At 33.6% G+C, this 15,582-nt stretch overlaps 1 protein-coding gene across 2 annotated transcripts in view; it reads right to left on the bottom strand.

Moving 5' to 3' along the window:
• Positions 1–15,582, bottom strand: part of LOC140443978 (putative aminopeptidase W07G4.4) — a 109,569-nt gene that overhangs the window by 69,635 nt on the left and 24,352 nt on the right. For both annotated transcript variants that reach the window (XM_072535527.1, XM_072535528.1), the window contains exons 4-5: positions 12,724–12,901; positions 6,301–6,587 (exon numbers count right to left, since the gene is read on the bottom strand). In XM_072535527.1, the coding sequence (XP_072391628.1) occupies positions 6,301–6,587; positions 12,724–12,901 (465 nt within the window). The remainder of the gene's footprint in view (positions 1–6,300; positions 6,588–12,723; positions 12,902–15,582) is intronic.

Genomic DNA, 15,582 nt, shown 5'->3' with positions numbered 1-15,582 from the left:
CTTAGCTGATGTTGAGAATATTTTGTCGTTTTCTAAAAATCCTGACCTTCTTGATCGTAGGTCAATTTCCAACAATATCTTGTTAAATTTTAATCATCTTCCTCGTTAACCACTTTCTGAGATGGATAAAGTTTACAGAGAGACGGTATTTTTTTTAAAAACCCACCGTTAGTTCTCACTAGTGATAAAGGGAATGCTACTATCTTAATGGATAAATACCAATATGTTAGTCTTTAGCGGGTAGCGGGTGGATACTTCTCTGCGATCCCGGCAGGGGATGGATCTACTTCAGGAATAGCACACCTGCCCATGCGAGCTCATGGATTTCCCCAGCCGCCTATCCCCGAGGAAACTACGCCCAAACCCAAAGCATACCCATATTCACCCTTTCCTTCCCCCACTTCCAAACCAACTCGCAAACACGCACTAGGCAAGCCAAAAATTTTGTATACAGCGAGGAGCTGTATGCAGAACAGACATGTGAGCTCTCACTTCGCATAATTACCCTGGGCAGCGTTTGGTAAATTAAATTATTATTAGACAACCGATTGACAAAACGTATTTTAGAGTGGACACCAAGACAAGAAGCAATACGGAGCAGATGACACCCGCCAACTAGATGGACTGGTAACCTGAAGCGTGTTAGCAATAAGTGGATGCAAGTCGCACAAGACATAGACAGATAGAAAGAGCTGAGGAAGAGCTATGTCTAGCAGTGAACGCATACAGGTTGATGATGATAATGATGATGTTAACCTGAGTCAATCTCTATTAGATGATGTGAGATAATAATATCAGCCTCTTACTTCTAAATCCATGTTACAAATTTACTAATACAATTAATAAACTTAGCTAAATCATTACATAATAATTGTAATGGTTATGCACCGAGATTTTATTGTCTACTTAAAATACACAAGCCTACATTGAGCATGAGACCTATTTTATCCTCAATTAACGCTCCTAACACCAAGGTTGCTGAGTTTTTGAAATACATAATATTGTCTAAATCTTATAGTTATAAGAATGATTTGAATATAGTTGATTCCTTTCAATTTAGTGAATTCTTTAATGAATTCCAGGCTTAGAACAAGCCGATTAAATAATCTTACCCAAAGTTAAATATAAACTACTATAATATCTATTATTATTAAGTAATATTAGTGCTAACTTTGGAACTTTGTCATCCATATTGGATAATTTTTTTGATTTGTTTTGCTTTTGTTTCTGTTCCGGTTCTTCTACGAACAGCCTGTTGGAATGCCACAATGGCGACTGGAAATTAATACCTATAACATGCCGTAAATCATCAATTAGCCGGTATGCACTTTTAAGTACTTTTAAAACAAGTAAATATATTTGTCTTTATAATAATTATGTGATATCTTTACCTATGACTGTTTTGTGTTTTAAACTACACTGGTTTTTCTAAACTAGACGCTTTTGAAATGTGGGTATACCGCCGCATGTTAAGAATATCCTGGATTGATCATCGCACTAACGTATCGATATTAGAACAACTTAAAGCAAAGGATAGATTGCTTAAACAAATACAACAGAGATATTTGCAGTATTTTGGACACATTGCTAGAAGAACAGGTACGATGGAAAAACTGATAGTCGAGGGTAGAGTTGAAGGAAAGAGACCTAGGAGAAGATCTCCAAGTCGTTGGATAGATCAAACAAAAATATTGATTAACCAAGGGTTACATGAAGCCGAACAACTAGCCCAGGACAGAGAAGGATGGAAGGAAATCGTGAAAAAACTGTAAACACCTGAGGGTCATCCCAAAAGTGATTAGAACTGAGGAAAAGGAGATTTCTCAACTTAAAGTTAAAATAGACACGCGCTTTATGTTGTCGCTATTTTTACTTGTGTAAATTTGCAAATAATTGCCATTTTTTTTATTATTTACTATATTTTTACAAGTTTCATTTATCAACTGAGGCTAATTTTATAATTTAAATATACTTGTTAAAGCTGATTTTTCATGAATTAAGTAAGTGATTGCATCCTTACTATACTATTACAAGATGTGAAATTTTAAATTGTTGACCAATTCTTTGTAACACTGGTGGTTGTTATTACCATCGATATTGTATTACTGCTCATGTAAGTAATATTTTCATTACTATTCTTCTTTCTATCAACATGAGAGATCACTTATTAGCCTTCCCTTTTAATTTTAAGAGCTTCCCTAATCCTTGTATAGTATGTTATATATTTATATAGTATGTTATACATTACCCTTGCAGATTTGGACTGATGTTGTTTTTAATTACAAAACGAAACGTTTCCGCTAATATATAAAATAGTAACATCTAACTGTTGTTTCTCTTCTCCTCTTATTTGACTGGGACCTTTAAGAGTTACAGTATGAAAGGTATCCAACCATTTTCATTTATTACTGCTTATTGACTTTGACAGTCGTTGCTCCTCATATATATATATATATATATATATATATATATATATATATATATATATATATATATATATATATATATTCTCATTCGACATCACAGTTAATATAACCTAACTCAGAAATTTTATTTATTTATTTAAAGCAGTGTATGTGTTCGTATTATGCCTAGAAGATATATTAAGATTTTTAATAAAGCAAGAATCATAATATGTAATTAACTGCAGTAATTGGAATATCTGATAATTTTTATAAATAGGGTAATTGTTGTTTTAATACTGTTTTTTAATACAGTTAAGAGAATATTAATATACTATAAACACAGTGGCTCCATAAATCTGGGTGTAGCAATTACTTCTTAAGGCAATCAGAATAATCAGTGAAATAAGTGTCCTTCTATATTTAATGGGACAAAACCACAATTTTAATTGCTAATACCTTATATTTTTATAATCTTTTTTAAAATTCGTTTTGCGATGAAAGTCGAAACGTCAAATAAAAGGTATTTGCAATTAAAATTGTGATGTATTTACATTAAATAAAGTATAGTATAGTATAGTAGAGAACATAGAAATGCCACAAGAAAATGGTTTCACAACTAAAATAAGGTAGCGTTTTAAGTACCATTATCAAATTTTAACAAACTCTACAGACTGTTACGACAGGTAGGCAAGGCAGCGGTACTTGTGTATCTCTGCAGTAATATTAAAATTATCTATGAGAGCTGGGATCCCACCATAAGGAAATAAGAGCCGAATAGAACGAGCCCGAACTACATTTGTAAAAATGACAAACGTAATTTGCAGCCACGATCCTAGTATTGACCTTTGCGGTTAAATGACACATTGCTACATATTTTTAGTGCTACTATATGGAGTTGAAGCGTTGGTGAGACCATGCTTAAGCGCTTGGAAGCCTTGGAGCTGTGGGTATATAGAGGACTAGCAAAGATAAGCTGGATCGACAGAGTTAGAATAAAGAGGTCCTTAGACAGCTGAATCAAACAACACAACTGGAACACTTAGATTATATTATGACACCCTAAAAACTATGAACTTTTGCATCTCATCATTCTGAGAAAGACCCAAGATAAACGTGATCTTGGTAGAAAAAGAACATCATGGCTGAATAATCTAAGGCAATGGTAGGGAAAATTGGCATCATTATTTACAACTGCTGTCAATAAAATCACGATAGCGACTATGGTACGATCCTAGTATTGACCTTTGCGTTTAAATGACACATTGCTACATCTTTTTAGTGCTACTATATGGAGTTGAAGCGTTGGTGAGACCATGCTTAAACGCTTGGAAGCCTTGGAGCTGTGGGTATATAGAGGACTAGCAAAGATAAGCTGGATCGACAGAGTTAGAATAAAGAGGTCCTTAGACGGCTGAATCAAACAACACAACTGGAACACTTAGATTATATTATGACACCCTAAAAACTATGAACTTTTGCATCTCATCATTCTGAGAAAGACCCAAGATAAACGTGATCTTGGTAGAAAAAGAACATCATGGCTGAATAATCTAAGGCAATGGTAGTGAAAATTGGCATCATTATTTACAACTGCTGTCAATAAAATCACGATAGCGAATATGGTAGCCAAATGATTACCCAACGAGCAATGAAACTAGAAGAAGAAGACAGCGTTTACTCGTCTTGCTCTTTCTTCTTTATTAAACTTTCGCGATAACCATGAAAAAAGCTTTATTTTTGATCTTTTAACTAATTCATTATATCAAGTAGTGTAGACCTGATATCATTTCGATGAGTGCGTTAGACACTATCGAAGACAATACAGCAACGGTGGTAATGGTAAGGTTTACGACCATTGCCACTTCGCTTTTAATAATATCTGCCAGTTATTGTTTCTTCTGGGAAAGTCAAGTTCTTCGACTAGAAGATATCTGGGAAGAATGTTATTTTATCAGCCCTATTACAATAGTGCATGAATATCTTACTGACTAAAAATATTCAAAATAAGTTGCATCCTAAGTTATATTCCAAAATATTGGCGACAGGTTATAGTCTGCCTTATTGTAAGAGTGGCAAATGCCCAAAAAACCAGTCATATTTAACTAATAGCCAAACCACATATACTTAAGAAGTATTGCTTCAAATAGAACAGTTTACCTGATTTGGATTGTCTTCTTAAAAATCTTTATAAGACCATTTGGCCAAAAGAAATGGCACTTTGTACATTCTGAGACATAGAGAAAGCATTTGATAACAGTTCACTAGAGTTTCTTATCGTTACAGCAATAGAAGAAGCTATACCACTTTCCATTATCTAATGGATTCAATCCATGCTCAGTACGCAGATTATAATTATAGATTTAAAGATCTTGACCGATTGATCGAAGATTCAATCAATATAAGAAAATCCTATCCTGTCTTTAATAAGAAGGAATCACCTTTATTGTGGTCGATGGTGTTTTGATAATCTTTTAGGAAAGCTCAAAAGTGTAGCACAGAAATCGAGTTCTGGCCTATGCAGACGATCTGGTTATAGTGGTTAGAGATAAAAATAAGAGTATTATTGCTCATCACATCCAAAGTTCCTTAAACCTAATGTCAAGGTGTGCTTACGAAAGAAAAAATTTCTTCCAGAAGAAAATTACCAATTTAAACTTCGACCCTGAATGGAACAACACTATTATTCTCATAAGTAATTAAGTATATACAAATTATTTTTGATAAGAAACTTACGTAGAATTTTCAACTAGAAAATATCGTCTATAAAGCAAGAAGGGCTCTTTTAAAGTACCGTAGGCCCTGTAAAACAACACTTGTTGTCTGAAACCTTAAATGATCTATTGGTTAGATGTAATGGTTGCCATACCTATGGTTATTTATGTTACAATTTACCAAAAGACATTAATAGATTTAATAAAAGTGCTAAGGCTCACATGTATCGGAATCTTGGGTACAATACTTGGGTACAATACTGGTACGATTTTCCTTATATTACATTTTTCTAATTTTCTATAAATTAGAATATATTAGTGTATAAATAATTAATACAGAAATATAATTAACTATTTTATTAATAATCTGAATTCAAGTGAACTCTGAAGGTAGGCAATTTACATTACACTTTTTCAATATCCAAACATTGTCATGCTTATTTCATTTTTGAAAAATATAGTTTATAGTTTAATTGTAAGAGGTTTTGTTATTGTATTTTTCCATTGTTAACAGGACATCACAAATAAAGTGTTTAATATATTTAGATCTATTTTTTTAGAAGTTCTAGGATTAGTAGGTAATATGAAATAATCACTTTTAAATATAAATCGAATAAAAGCTCCAAAAAAAGAATAAAGTCGGGCATATCTAGATTAGGTATAGTACGATAAGTTCAGGAAATACTCAAATAGATAACGAAATCGATTCCAATAGAAAATCGAAAAGGTCCCCATCCACAAATCCTAGATAAAAAGCATTAGAAACACAATAAGCGAAAGAGATTTAATTTTGATTGCTGCAATCAAAATAACTAGCTGCTTTAAAACTGATTAGGTAGGTATGTAAATACAATTATAGTGTAATACACTTAGAGCGTCCAAGAAGTACTTTAATGCTTTTGTCATCACTTTTTGTTTATTTTTGGTCACAAGGAGACACAATATTATATCTCTCTCGATCTATGTATTTTTTTAAACATTGCATTTAACAGAGAACTTAAAAAATCCTACGACCCGTTTCACATTTTTACGTTGAAATAAATAATATACGGCGATCAGGATATGAATTACAAATAATACCATCATCAGTACCCTATTGGGCAATATCGTCTACAAGATAACCATAATTATTTGACTATCTGCATTTTGGAAGTGGTTTAATCCGGTTACCTAAGAAATCTTACCTTGCACAATACGTCAGCCATTATCATTCTACCTTCAGCATCTGTGTTTATGACCCGGACTCTAGCCCCCGATCTGGCAGTGATAACTTCGTCAGTAGTGTATCCATTGGATCCTATACTGTTCCGTACCATACTTAAAGCAGCAACCACTTTAAGATGTTTGGGCTGAAGAAGATGCACCACTGTCATAAAACCAGCTGTTGCAGCTGCTCCACACTTATCACGCGACATTCCGTTCATAGCTCCGCCGATTTTTACGTCCACACCACCAGTATCCATTGTTACTCCTACAAAATAAGTTTTAATTAAAGATAAAAGATACAATATTTATTTGAGTTTAAGAACAAATGTTTTTGTATGATGGTTGATACAAAATATACCGTGGAAAAAAACTGTATAGAAGATATTTTATTTATGTATTTTATGCTAACGCCTACTCTGCTTCATGATTCGCTTGGCTGGAAGATACTTGTGTATTATGAGGTTTATTAATAACCACTTGTTGCAGTTTCGCAACTGTGTCTAAACATTTGTAATATATTAACAGACTTTTGGTTAGTTTTGATTCTCCCCGTACATTTAAACAAGATTTTGTGAGCGACATAAACACAGCTGTTTTAAAAACTATATTTTACAAGGCGAGCCATCTGCAAAATGACACAGACGTGTGTTTGAGATAAGAGATTAGTTCCATATGCCATATGAGACAGACGTATTTTTAAGTTAAGAGCAGCGCGTCCTACACACTTCGCTTCTTATGCTTGTTTGTTTGCTATGTGCATTACGTGCGATCTCACATTTGTTTTCCCATCTAATTAAAAGATATTGGGATTAAAAGTAATGGTATTTTAATTAAACTGCCAATGTCACAGGGAAAAGGGAATTTTCTGACGCAATAAAGAAATTACAGAGTAAGGTAACGTCTTTGTTACAACTATAATAAACTAAAACAAGCACAAAAACATCAGAATTTGATATTAATCAGAAGGTACAACAACACCTCTAAGAATTTTGAGCTTCAGAAGCATAAACATGGCTAATACCTATAGAACTGAAGCCAAGTAAGTACACTGTCAAATTTATATTCTCTCATACTGTTAATTATAAATAATATGTTAAAGATAATATTGTTCTGAATTTTAAAGTAATTACTATTTAAATGGGAATAAGCCACAATTACAGGCTAAAGTAAGTTTATTGAAGTTTTAATTTCCACTTCGGAAATCGTTCTCAAAATATTTTCCGAATATAAATGGAGAACGATTTCCGAAGTGGAAATTGAAACGTCAATAAACTTATTTTAACCTGTAATTGTGGCTTATTCCTGTTAAAGATAATTTTCACAAAAAATACAGAAGATTTTGTGAAAAGTATCTTTGCCGGATTATGATTGCCGGATTAAAAATTGAAACGTCAAATCAAAATAAAAACTACAATTAATGTGATTTAATACTATCTAAAGTATTATATGTGTTAAACATGCCACACGAAAACAGTTTCAGAACCATTATTTTAGTTTATTTTTTTCTTTTTTAATTATTTGTACCAATAAATCACTATTAGTTAATATATTTAGTACACTATTTACTAAACAGTTTCTATATACGACGGTACATTAACTTTTATATATATTTGTGTCGAATTATTTGTGTAGATTTAATTATAGACAACACAGCAATCCATTGGGTGTATTACGGGTTGCCTATAAACATTTATTGGTAAAAAGAAATTCTGATAACATTTATTGCGTTTTAAATATCATGAATTACCATTACGTCCAAATCAATAAAAATTCTGTTAATAATTTATGTGGTTAGGATACTTTCATCAGTTTTTTGTAACAATATTATACTCATATTATATGCATGGTACAATGAATACATGTACAATGTGTTCATTGTACCATGTAAGTATTATATTATAATGTAACTACAACACTACTTGTAGTTACGTATTGATTTCTGCGCAGAGTGCGCAGTATTGCCAGTTTAATAAAAAACCAGATTGTCTGTAGTATTGAAGAATAAACATTTTGTAAACAAAAACAAATACATAGTTATTCGATTTTATAAATAGTTCAACTATAGAAAAATCAAGATCAAATCAACATTTATTACAGATATTAATGAATCCCTGTGTGTGTAACAATTTTAGTAAAAACATAATGTATGCAAACAATATGAAATATAATAATATGAAATATAATTATGATACTCTTCTACTTTGAGGCTTTTTCATGTAAATTTCGTTGATATGTATACCGAACAATTTCTTAGTTGAAAGTTTAACATGCGCCTTCCAGTAGGATATTTGAATATTTATGAATGGATCTTCTTGTTTGACTCCTCTTTTTACTTCAATCGGTTGTGTGTCGAAGCTGGCCAGTATGACTATTTGTCTAATTAGTTCATACATATCACACATCTTTATTATTTTAAATTTATACCATAACTATTGGAGGAAGAAACATAAAGAACGCTCTGGTATATTTTTCGTATACTTAATGCTTTTTCGGTTTAGCTTTTGCCTCTTGGGCTGATAGGTGCTTCTGATTGTATCAAGAAGTGCAGATTCTTATAGATGCGTTGTTATGGTCACGATATTTCTGCAGCTTATAGCCAGAATGGTGTAAGTCAAAAAAGTTTAAATTTTGACTTCAACTTCTACACTTTATTAGGTTGCTAAATAACATTTGACGAAACGATGTATGCCCAGCTTGTGTTATAACTGCTAGACAGCTCGTAGATGCTTTTAATGGAAACAGAATTTATATTTTGTAAGCGGAAGTGTGGTACGAATCGGCACAACTTTGATTCCCATCATTAACAGCTGATAAAGTGGTAAAAGTAACGTATATAGACGTGTATAGAACGTTAATCTTTAACAAAAATAATATCTTTTGTTTGCGTGAGCACGAAAATTACACCAATGAACCAGTTGGTCGCAGTAAACAGCTTCTGTAAGAATAATCTTTGTAGACCCAATTCGGAATCCGGAATCAACGCTATTTACACTGTTCACCTTCACTTCGTTTTTAACGATAAAAACGAAAATGGAGGACTGATGATAAATTTTTGTTCTGGGAAAGGCCAGAGGGAAGAAGGTCTGTAGGGCGGTCTAGAAAAAGGTGGAAAGATGCAGTCAAAGAAGATCTAGAGAAAATGGGAGTGCAACAATGGGAATTACTGGCACAGGACCGACAAACATGGAAGGCAATAGTAAACGCGGCAAAGACTCACGAAGAGTTGTAGCGCCATTGATGATGATGATGATGATGATGATAAATTTCTTCACGCATAATTTTTTGACCACAAAGACCAACACAGATATACATTCAATAACACCCGTGCAAAAATCTATGATAGATTATGTTATAACCAACAGAGGTATACATCAATCAAAAATAATTGACGTAAGATGCCTCAACTCAGCAGATGTAGGTAGCGACCATAGCTTAATATTAGGTAAAATAAGAATCATGAAATACTACACAAACAAGAAAGCAGGGCCAACAAAAACAAAAGTCACGGTCGAAGGACTAAATACGGAATCCACAGAATACTAAAAAAAAAATACTTTTAAGGAACACAAAATTAAATAGAATGATTGAAGGACAAAGAAAAGAGATGAATGAACTAATAAAAACGAAACACATTCAGAATTAAACATGGGCAAACAACTTTCGATCTCTGTTTGCTAAAGTTGACGATAATGAACCACCAACAACAGAGGTGACGATAAACGAAGAAATAAATATTGAGGAGGAAGAGGTAAAGGAAGCATTAAGTAAGTTAAAAAATAAAAAAATCACCAGGAGAGGAAAGAATAACGAACGAACTTTTAGAGTACGGACGATCATATCTGACCAAACAACTATTAAAACTAATCCAACAAATAATAGAACAAAACAGAATTTCTCCAGAATGGAGATCAAGCATCGTAATACCTCTTTTAAAAACGGGATACAAAAAAGGACTCGGAAAATTACAGAGGAATTAATTAATTAAACACAACACTAAAATTAATAACCAAGGTAATAAAAAATAAATTGAATAAAATTATAACACTAGCAGAAGAACAACAAGGTTTTAGGTCGGAAAATCATGCACCGACGCTATATTTATAATAAGGCGAGTGCAAGAGAAAACATTAGAATACAACAAACAGGCATATCTATGTTTCGTGGACCTTAAGAAGGTATTTGATCGAGTCAAATGAAATGACACTATCCACTTATTGTTTGCAAGAGAGATAATTATCTAGCATAATCAAAACGATCGGAAAGTTCTATTAAAACAAAACAATAAAAGTAAAAGTAGAAGAAGAACTAACTGACCCTATTGAAGCTAGCAATGGGATAAGATAGGGAGATTCCCTGAGTCCTCTTTTATTTAAGCTGATTATGGAAGAAATGATAAAAAAAGTAGAACTAAAAAAAGAATACCAAATGGGGGAAAACAGACAGCCATGTCTACATAAAAAGAAGAAGAACACCCTTACTTCATCCTTGAAATCCTTTAGTGCTTTAGTGTTGTAAACAACAGGATTGATAAAACACATCTCTGTTTAACTCCTCTTCTAATATCTATTTTTGCGGGTGTGAAACTTTTGATCTCAATTCCGGTGTTGTGGTTCCAGTACCTACAAATTTTTCAGCAGCTTATGTCCCTCCTATCTAAACAGAGTTCTTGCAAACGTTCTCATAGTAGGTCATGTCTTACTAAATTAAAGGTATTTTTAAAGTCTATATAAATATACCTTTATGTTGATTTATGAAGCGTAGCATATTTGGACCAGAACTAATAAGCTCGTTCCCATGCCGGCTCTAAATCCTAACTGCTCGCCTCCCATGGTCGTTTCTCACTTTTTATAAATTATTTTATGTAAGACTTTTAATAGTACTTTATTGCATGAATTATAACCCATATTAGATGGAACTCATTGCAGTTTTTTTTTGAGGGTTGGCTTTTTCGGTAGTAGAATAAATTGATGAGGCTTGAGGTATTCTTCCTGTATCAGAAATACTATTAAATAAAATGAGGAATATTTCTACATTTTAATTTTAACGTTTCTGGGTATACCTTTATAGGAGAATACCACGCATTTCCTGGACGAAAAGAATAAAAAATTCCGAAGTTCTCAAAGGAATGCAGAAAAACAAGAAGCTGCTGCCAACGATCAGAGTGTAACCTAATGTACATCGAACACTTAATGCAAAACGATAGATATGAAATACATCGGTTAATCATCGAAGACTAAATTTAGAGGAAGAGGTCAATAGAACAAGAGCTGATCCAAAGAAGGGGCCATGACCCGCCCCGAGAATTTAAAAAATATACATTTAAATATTTGTAGTATGTTTTTCGTTTCAAACACATATCTCGCTTGTCACAAGAAAAATATTATGTTTTTCTAGTTTTTATGGTAGTACAGGTTGTTCTGAACGAGGTAAAGGGTGAGGTAATCTAAGCTATGCCTGTATAACACGATCGCGCTCTGTTGTAGAAAGCTACAGACTGTGCGTTTGCGTTTGCCGTTCCCCTCTCATCCTTTTATCTGTGGCGATGGCCTTCTGCTTCTGGGCGAAGATGCTGGACCTAGCAAGGAAGGTAATTTCAGGAAATCGTTAACGTTTAAAATAGCATCAGGAGATGAGACTCTTAAACAACACCTATCCACAGCATTTTCCCGAGCAACATATATTAGTAGCACCAGTCAAAATCAATTGATAAAAAGTTGTGGTGACGAAATAATTGAACAAAGAATGAATCAGGTTCAAAGTGCAAATTATTACTCTGTCATGTTTGACAAAGAGATCGACGTATCCCACGTGGAACAGCTTTCTCTAAATTTGAGATACATACACAATAACAACATTTGTGAAGACTTTGTCAAGTTCACTGACGCTTAGGAGAACATAAAAATAAAACTAGTGAAAATCAAGAAAGAGGGACAGAACAACGCCTGATAGGATAAGCCTTGGGAAAAATAGTATTAAACTTGTTGAAAAAACTGCACTTGGATCCAAAGATTCCAGTATTCCCTTGCCCCGATTATTTTTTTTTCCGAATTATCCTATTTAGTCTTTGGTATTCTCTGTCCTCAGCATCTTCACTGGATTTTCTGGAATACATATACCCACAGTTAAAGCAGAACCAAGACTTGGAGTGTTATTTGGAACAACGTTGTTATAACACCAAGTGTATATTTAAAAGTAATATAACAAACAGAAAATAAAGGTAAACAATTATTTTCTGTTTCACGTGTTCTTATAATTTTTGATTTAACTTTATCCCAATATACACCATAACCCAATTAGGTATTCTGAAAAACCGAATAAAACCAATATACTCGACAATTTAACCTAACCTAACCACTAACTATACCTGTTGTATAAAAATTTACATATCATTAGATACTAACCTTTTCCTATAATATATAACGTTTCCTTAACAGCCTGTGGTGGATTGTATTCCAAATAAATAATTCTTCCCTTATGCCTGGCATTAACACTGGCAGCTCTGTTAACAGCTGCGAACAATGGATAGCCTTTACTGAATTCTTCTTCATCACTAACTACGCTTAGTTTGATGTTGGTCCCCTAAAAACAGAGTAAATTCCGATAAAACAATCATTTCGTTGTCTCTAGAAAATATATTTTAGACTCCAGAGACTTGGATGCGTTTTTTGATGTATGACGACATATTGTAAGTAATCAAAACAATAAAACGCAGGACAAAGGCCCAACAAGAAGACCACCAAACAGATGTAAGAATAAAATGACATATGATACACAAAATCTATTGGGTGTCAGAAATTTGAAAGTAGTGGCACCTAAATAGTATAAATACACGGAAATTACAGAAGACCAAGATCTAATTTAATCGGTTAACCTACAAAAGGTTGAAGTAAATTAACAACCAATAACCTACAAAATGGACAATTACCAACCGGTTGAACAGGCTGGCTTCCACAAAGGATATAGTACATCAGACCATCTACTGACAATGAGAACATTGATAGAGAAGGCAAATGAATACCAACTACCCGTATTTCTTGCCTTCGGCGACTATGAAAAGGCGTTTGATAGTATCGAGATGTGGGCCATAGAACAAGCTATTAATAATTGTAGAATAGATTCGTGATATAGGCAACTAATACATAATATACATGAAAATGCAACTATGATAGTACAACTAGACGAAAATACAAATCCCATCCCCATTAAGAGAGGAGTGAGACAAGGAGACGTAATATCGTAAAAACTTTTCAACCTAGACCTAGAAGACGTCTTCAAAACTACAAATTGGTCAACCTATGGTATTAACGTTAATGGCAACAAGTTAAACCACCTCAGATTCGCTGACGACATAGTGATTATAGCGAGCACATTCGAGGAACTGCAAATTATGATGGGGGAACTAGCAGCCAGCTCCCAATACGTCGTCCTAAAAATGAATATGAAAAAAAAAAAAACAAAAACAATGACAAACACAGATGACCCCAGACGTATAACTATAAATGGCAGTGAGATAGAACAAATCCAGGAATATGTCTACGTAGGCCAAATCCTGAGACTTGACAAAGAGAACCAAAGTGCGGAAATTACTAGAAGAGCAAGACTAGCATGGGCAGGATTTGGAAAACTTAGTTGGATACTTAAGAACCGCAAAATACCCCAATACTTGAGGAGCAAAGTGTTCAACCAATGCATCCTTCCTATCATGACATATGGATGTCAAACCTGGACCCTAACCAAGGCACACATGAATAAACTAGCCACAACAGAAAGAACAATGGAAAGAGCAATGTTAGGTATACGACTGTCAGATAAAAAGAGGAACTACTGGGTAAGATCCAAAACAAAAGTCGAGGACATAGCAACAAAAATTGCCAAAATTAAATGGAGCTTCGCGGGCCACACTGCTAGACAAAAAGACCAACGTTGGAATACTACAATACAACATTGGAGACCTTACGAAAGTAAAAAAACAAGAGGAAGACCACAGATGAGATGGGTTGATGATATTAAAAGAATAGCCGGAAGAAATTGGAAATATGTTGCTCAGGATAGAGACCGATGGAAGGAGTTGGGAGAGACCTATGTCCAAACATGGACGACAGAAGGCTAAGAAGAAGAAGAAGATCTAATTTGAGTTGTAGTTGCACTGGAAGAAGAATATGCCAAAATACTAAAACAATATTAATTATATTAGACATTTTCTATGACAGGTATGTATGTGTCACATTAACTACAGCAACTCTTGAATTTTATGTACTAGAAATCATCTTGAATGTTGGCCAGTATATTAAGAATAATAATTAAAGAGGCTTTTTATAAAAAGATCCAAAATCTAATACACCTTACAGACAATAATTAACACCTGGCATACAATTAAAAAAATCCTCGCATTGAAATAAAGTAGCTTAATAGGTATGACAGATTATTTGTAACTCCTGTTGAATCGGTAATCCAAATATTTTTAGAATATTAATCTGACCTTGAGCAGATGTGCGAGGTCAGGTATGCTCTTACATGCATTGTTTAACAAATTACAATGGTACCAGGTAAAATAAACAACTTTATAAATAGATGAAAAACGATTTATCTATTAATAAATGGTTTTTCTTGACATAAAAAATATTTTTACATAATGGTTTAACAATTTTTTTATACACAGATCGAATATATAACACACTAATAGATAATGTGTATACTTTTATCACAAAAGGTTAGTTTCATAAAATGTAACTTTTTAAGATTTTTCATGATATCAAAAAAATCACCAACCAGATGCTTCGACCAAAATCAGAATTCAGCGGGTCACTCATTCTGCAAAACACTTAGACCAGCTAAAGATCAATGGAGAAAATTTGTTAGGAGTATACGATCCTTAGTAGTGAGGAAACTACAAGGGAGAAGGACTCGTCTTATTTTTTCCCCACGCAATTCGACGTTTCCAACCATTCCCGTTCCCATCAACCACATATTCCATTTTCGAACTCATAACCTTAAGTCTTCTCAATACTCTTCTCCAACACTTGCTCTTTTCCTGTAAGATTTCTTTAAATCTATTGTAGAAATTAAATGAGTTATGTTGCTCATTTAATGTCCGTGCCTCTTGACATTGTTCTTTTAGCTATTTTTCTTCTTCTTCTTCTCATTGCGCCGTCTCCTTTCGAAGGTTGGCGATCCAAATGGCAATTGTAGTTCTGGAAACTGCTGCGCGAAAGATCTCTGCGGATGAGCGGTCGAACCATCTCCTCAGGTCTTTCAGCCAC

The sequence above is a fragment of the Diabrotica undecimpunctata genome, chromosome 6 (assembly GCF_040954645.1).
Source record: "Diabrotica undecimpunctata isolate CICGRU chromosome 6, icDiaUnde3, whole genome shotgun sequence".
NCBI classification, from domain to species: Eukaryota; Metazoa; Arthropoda; class Insecta; order Coleoptera; family Chrysomelidae; genus Diabrotica; species Diabrotica undecimpunctata.
This window is presented reverse-complemented; position numbering and strand designations above follow the sequence as displayed.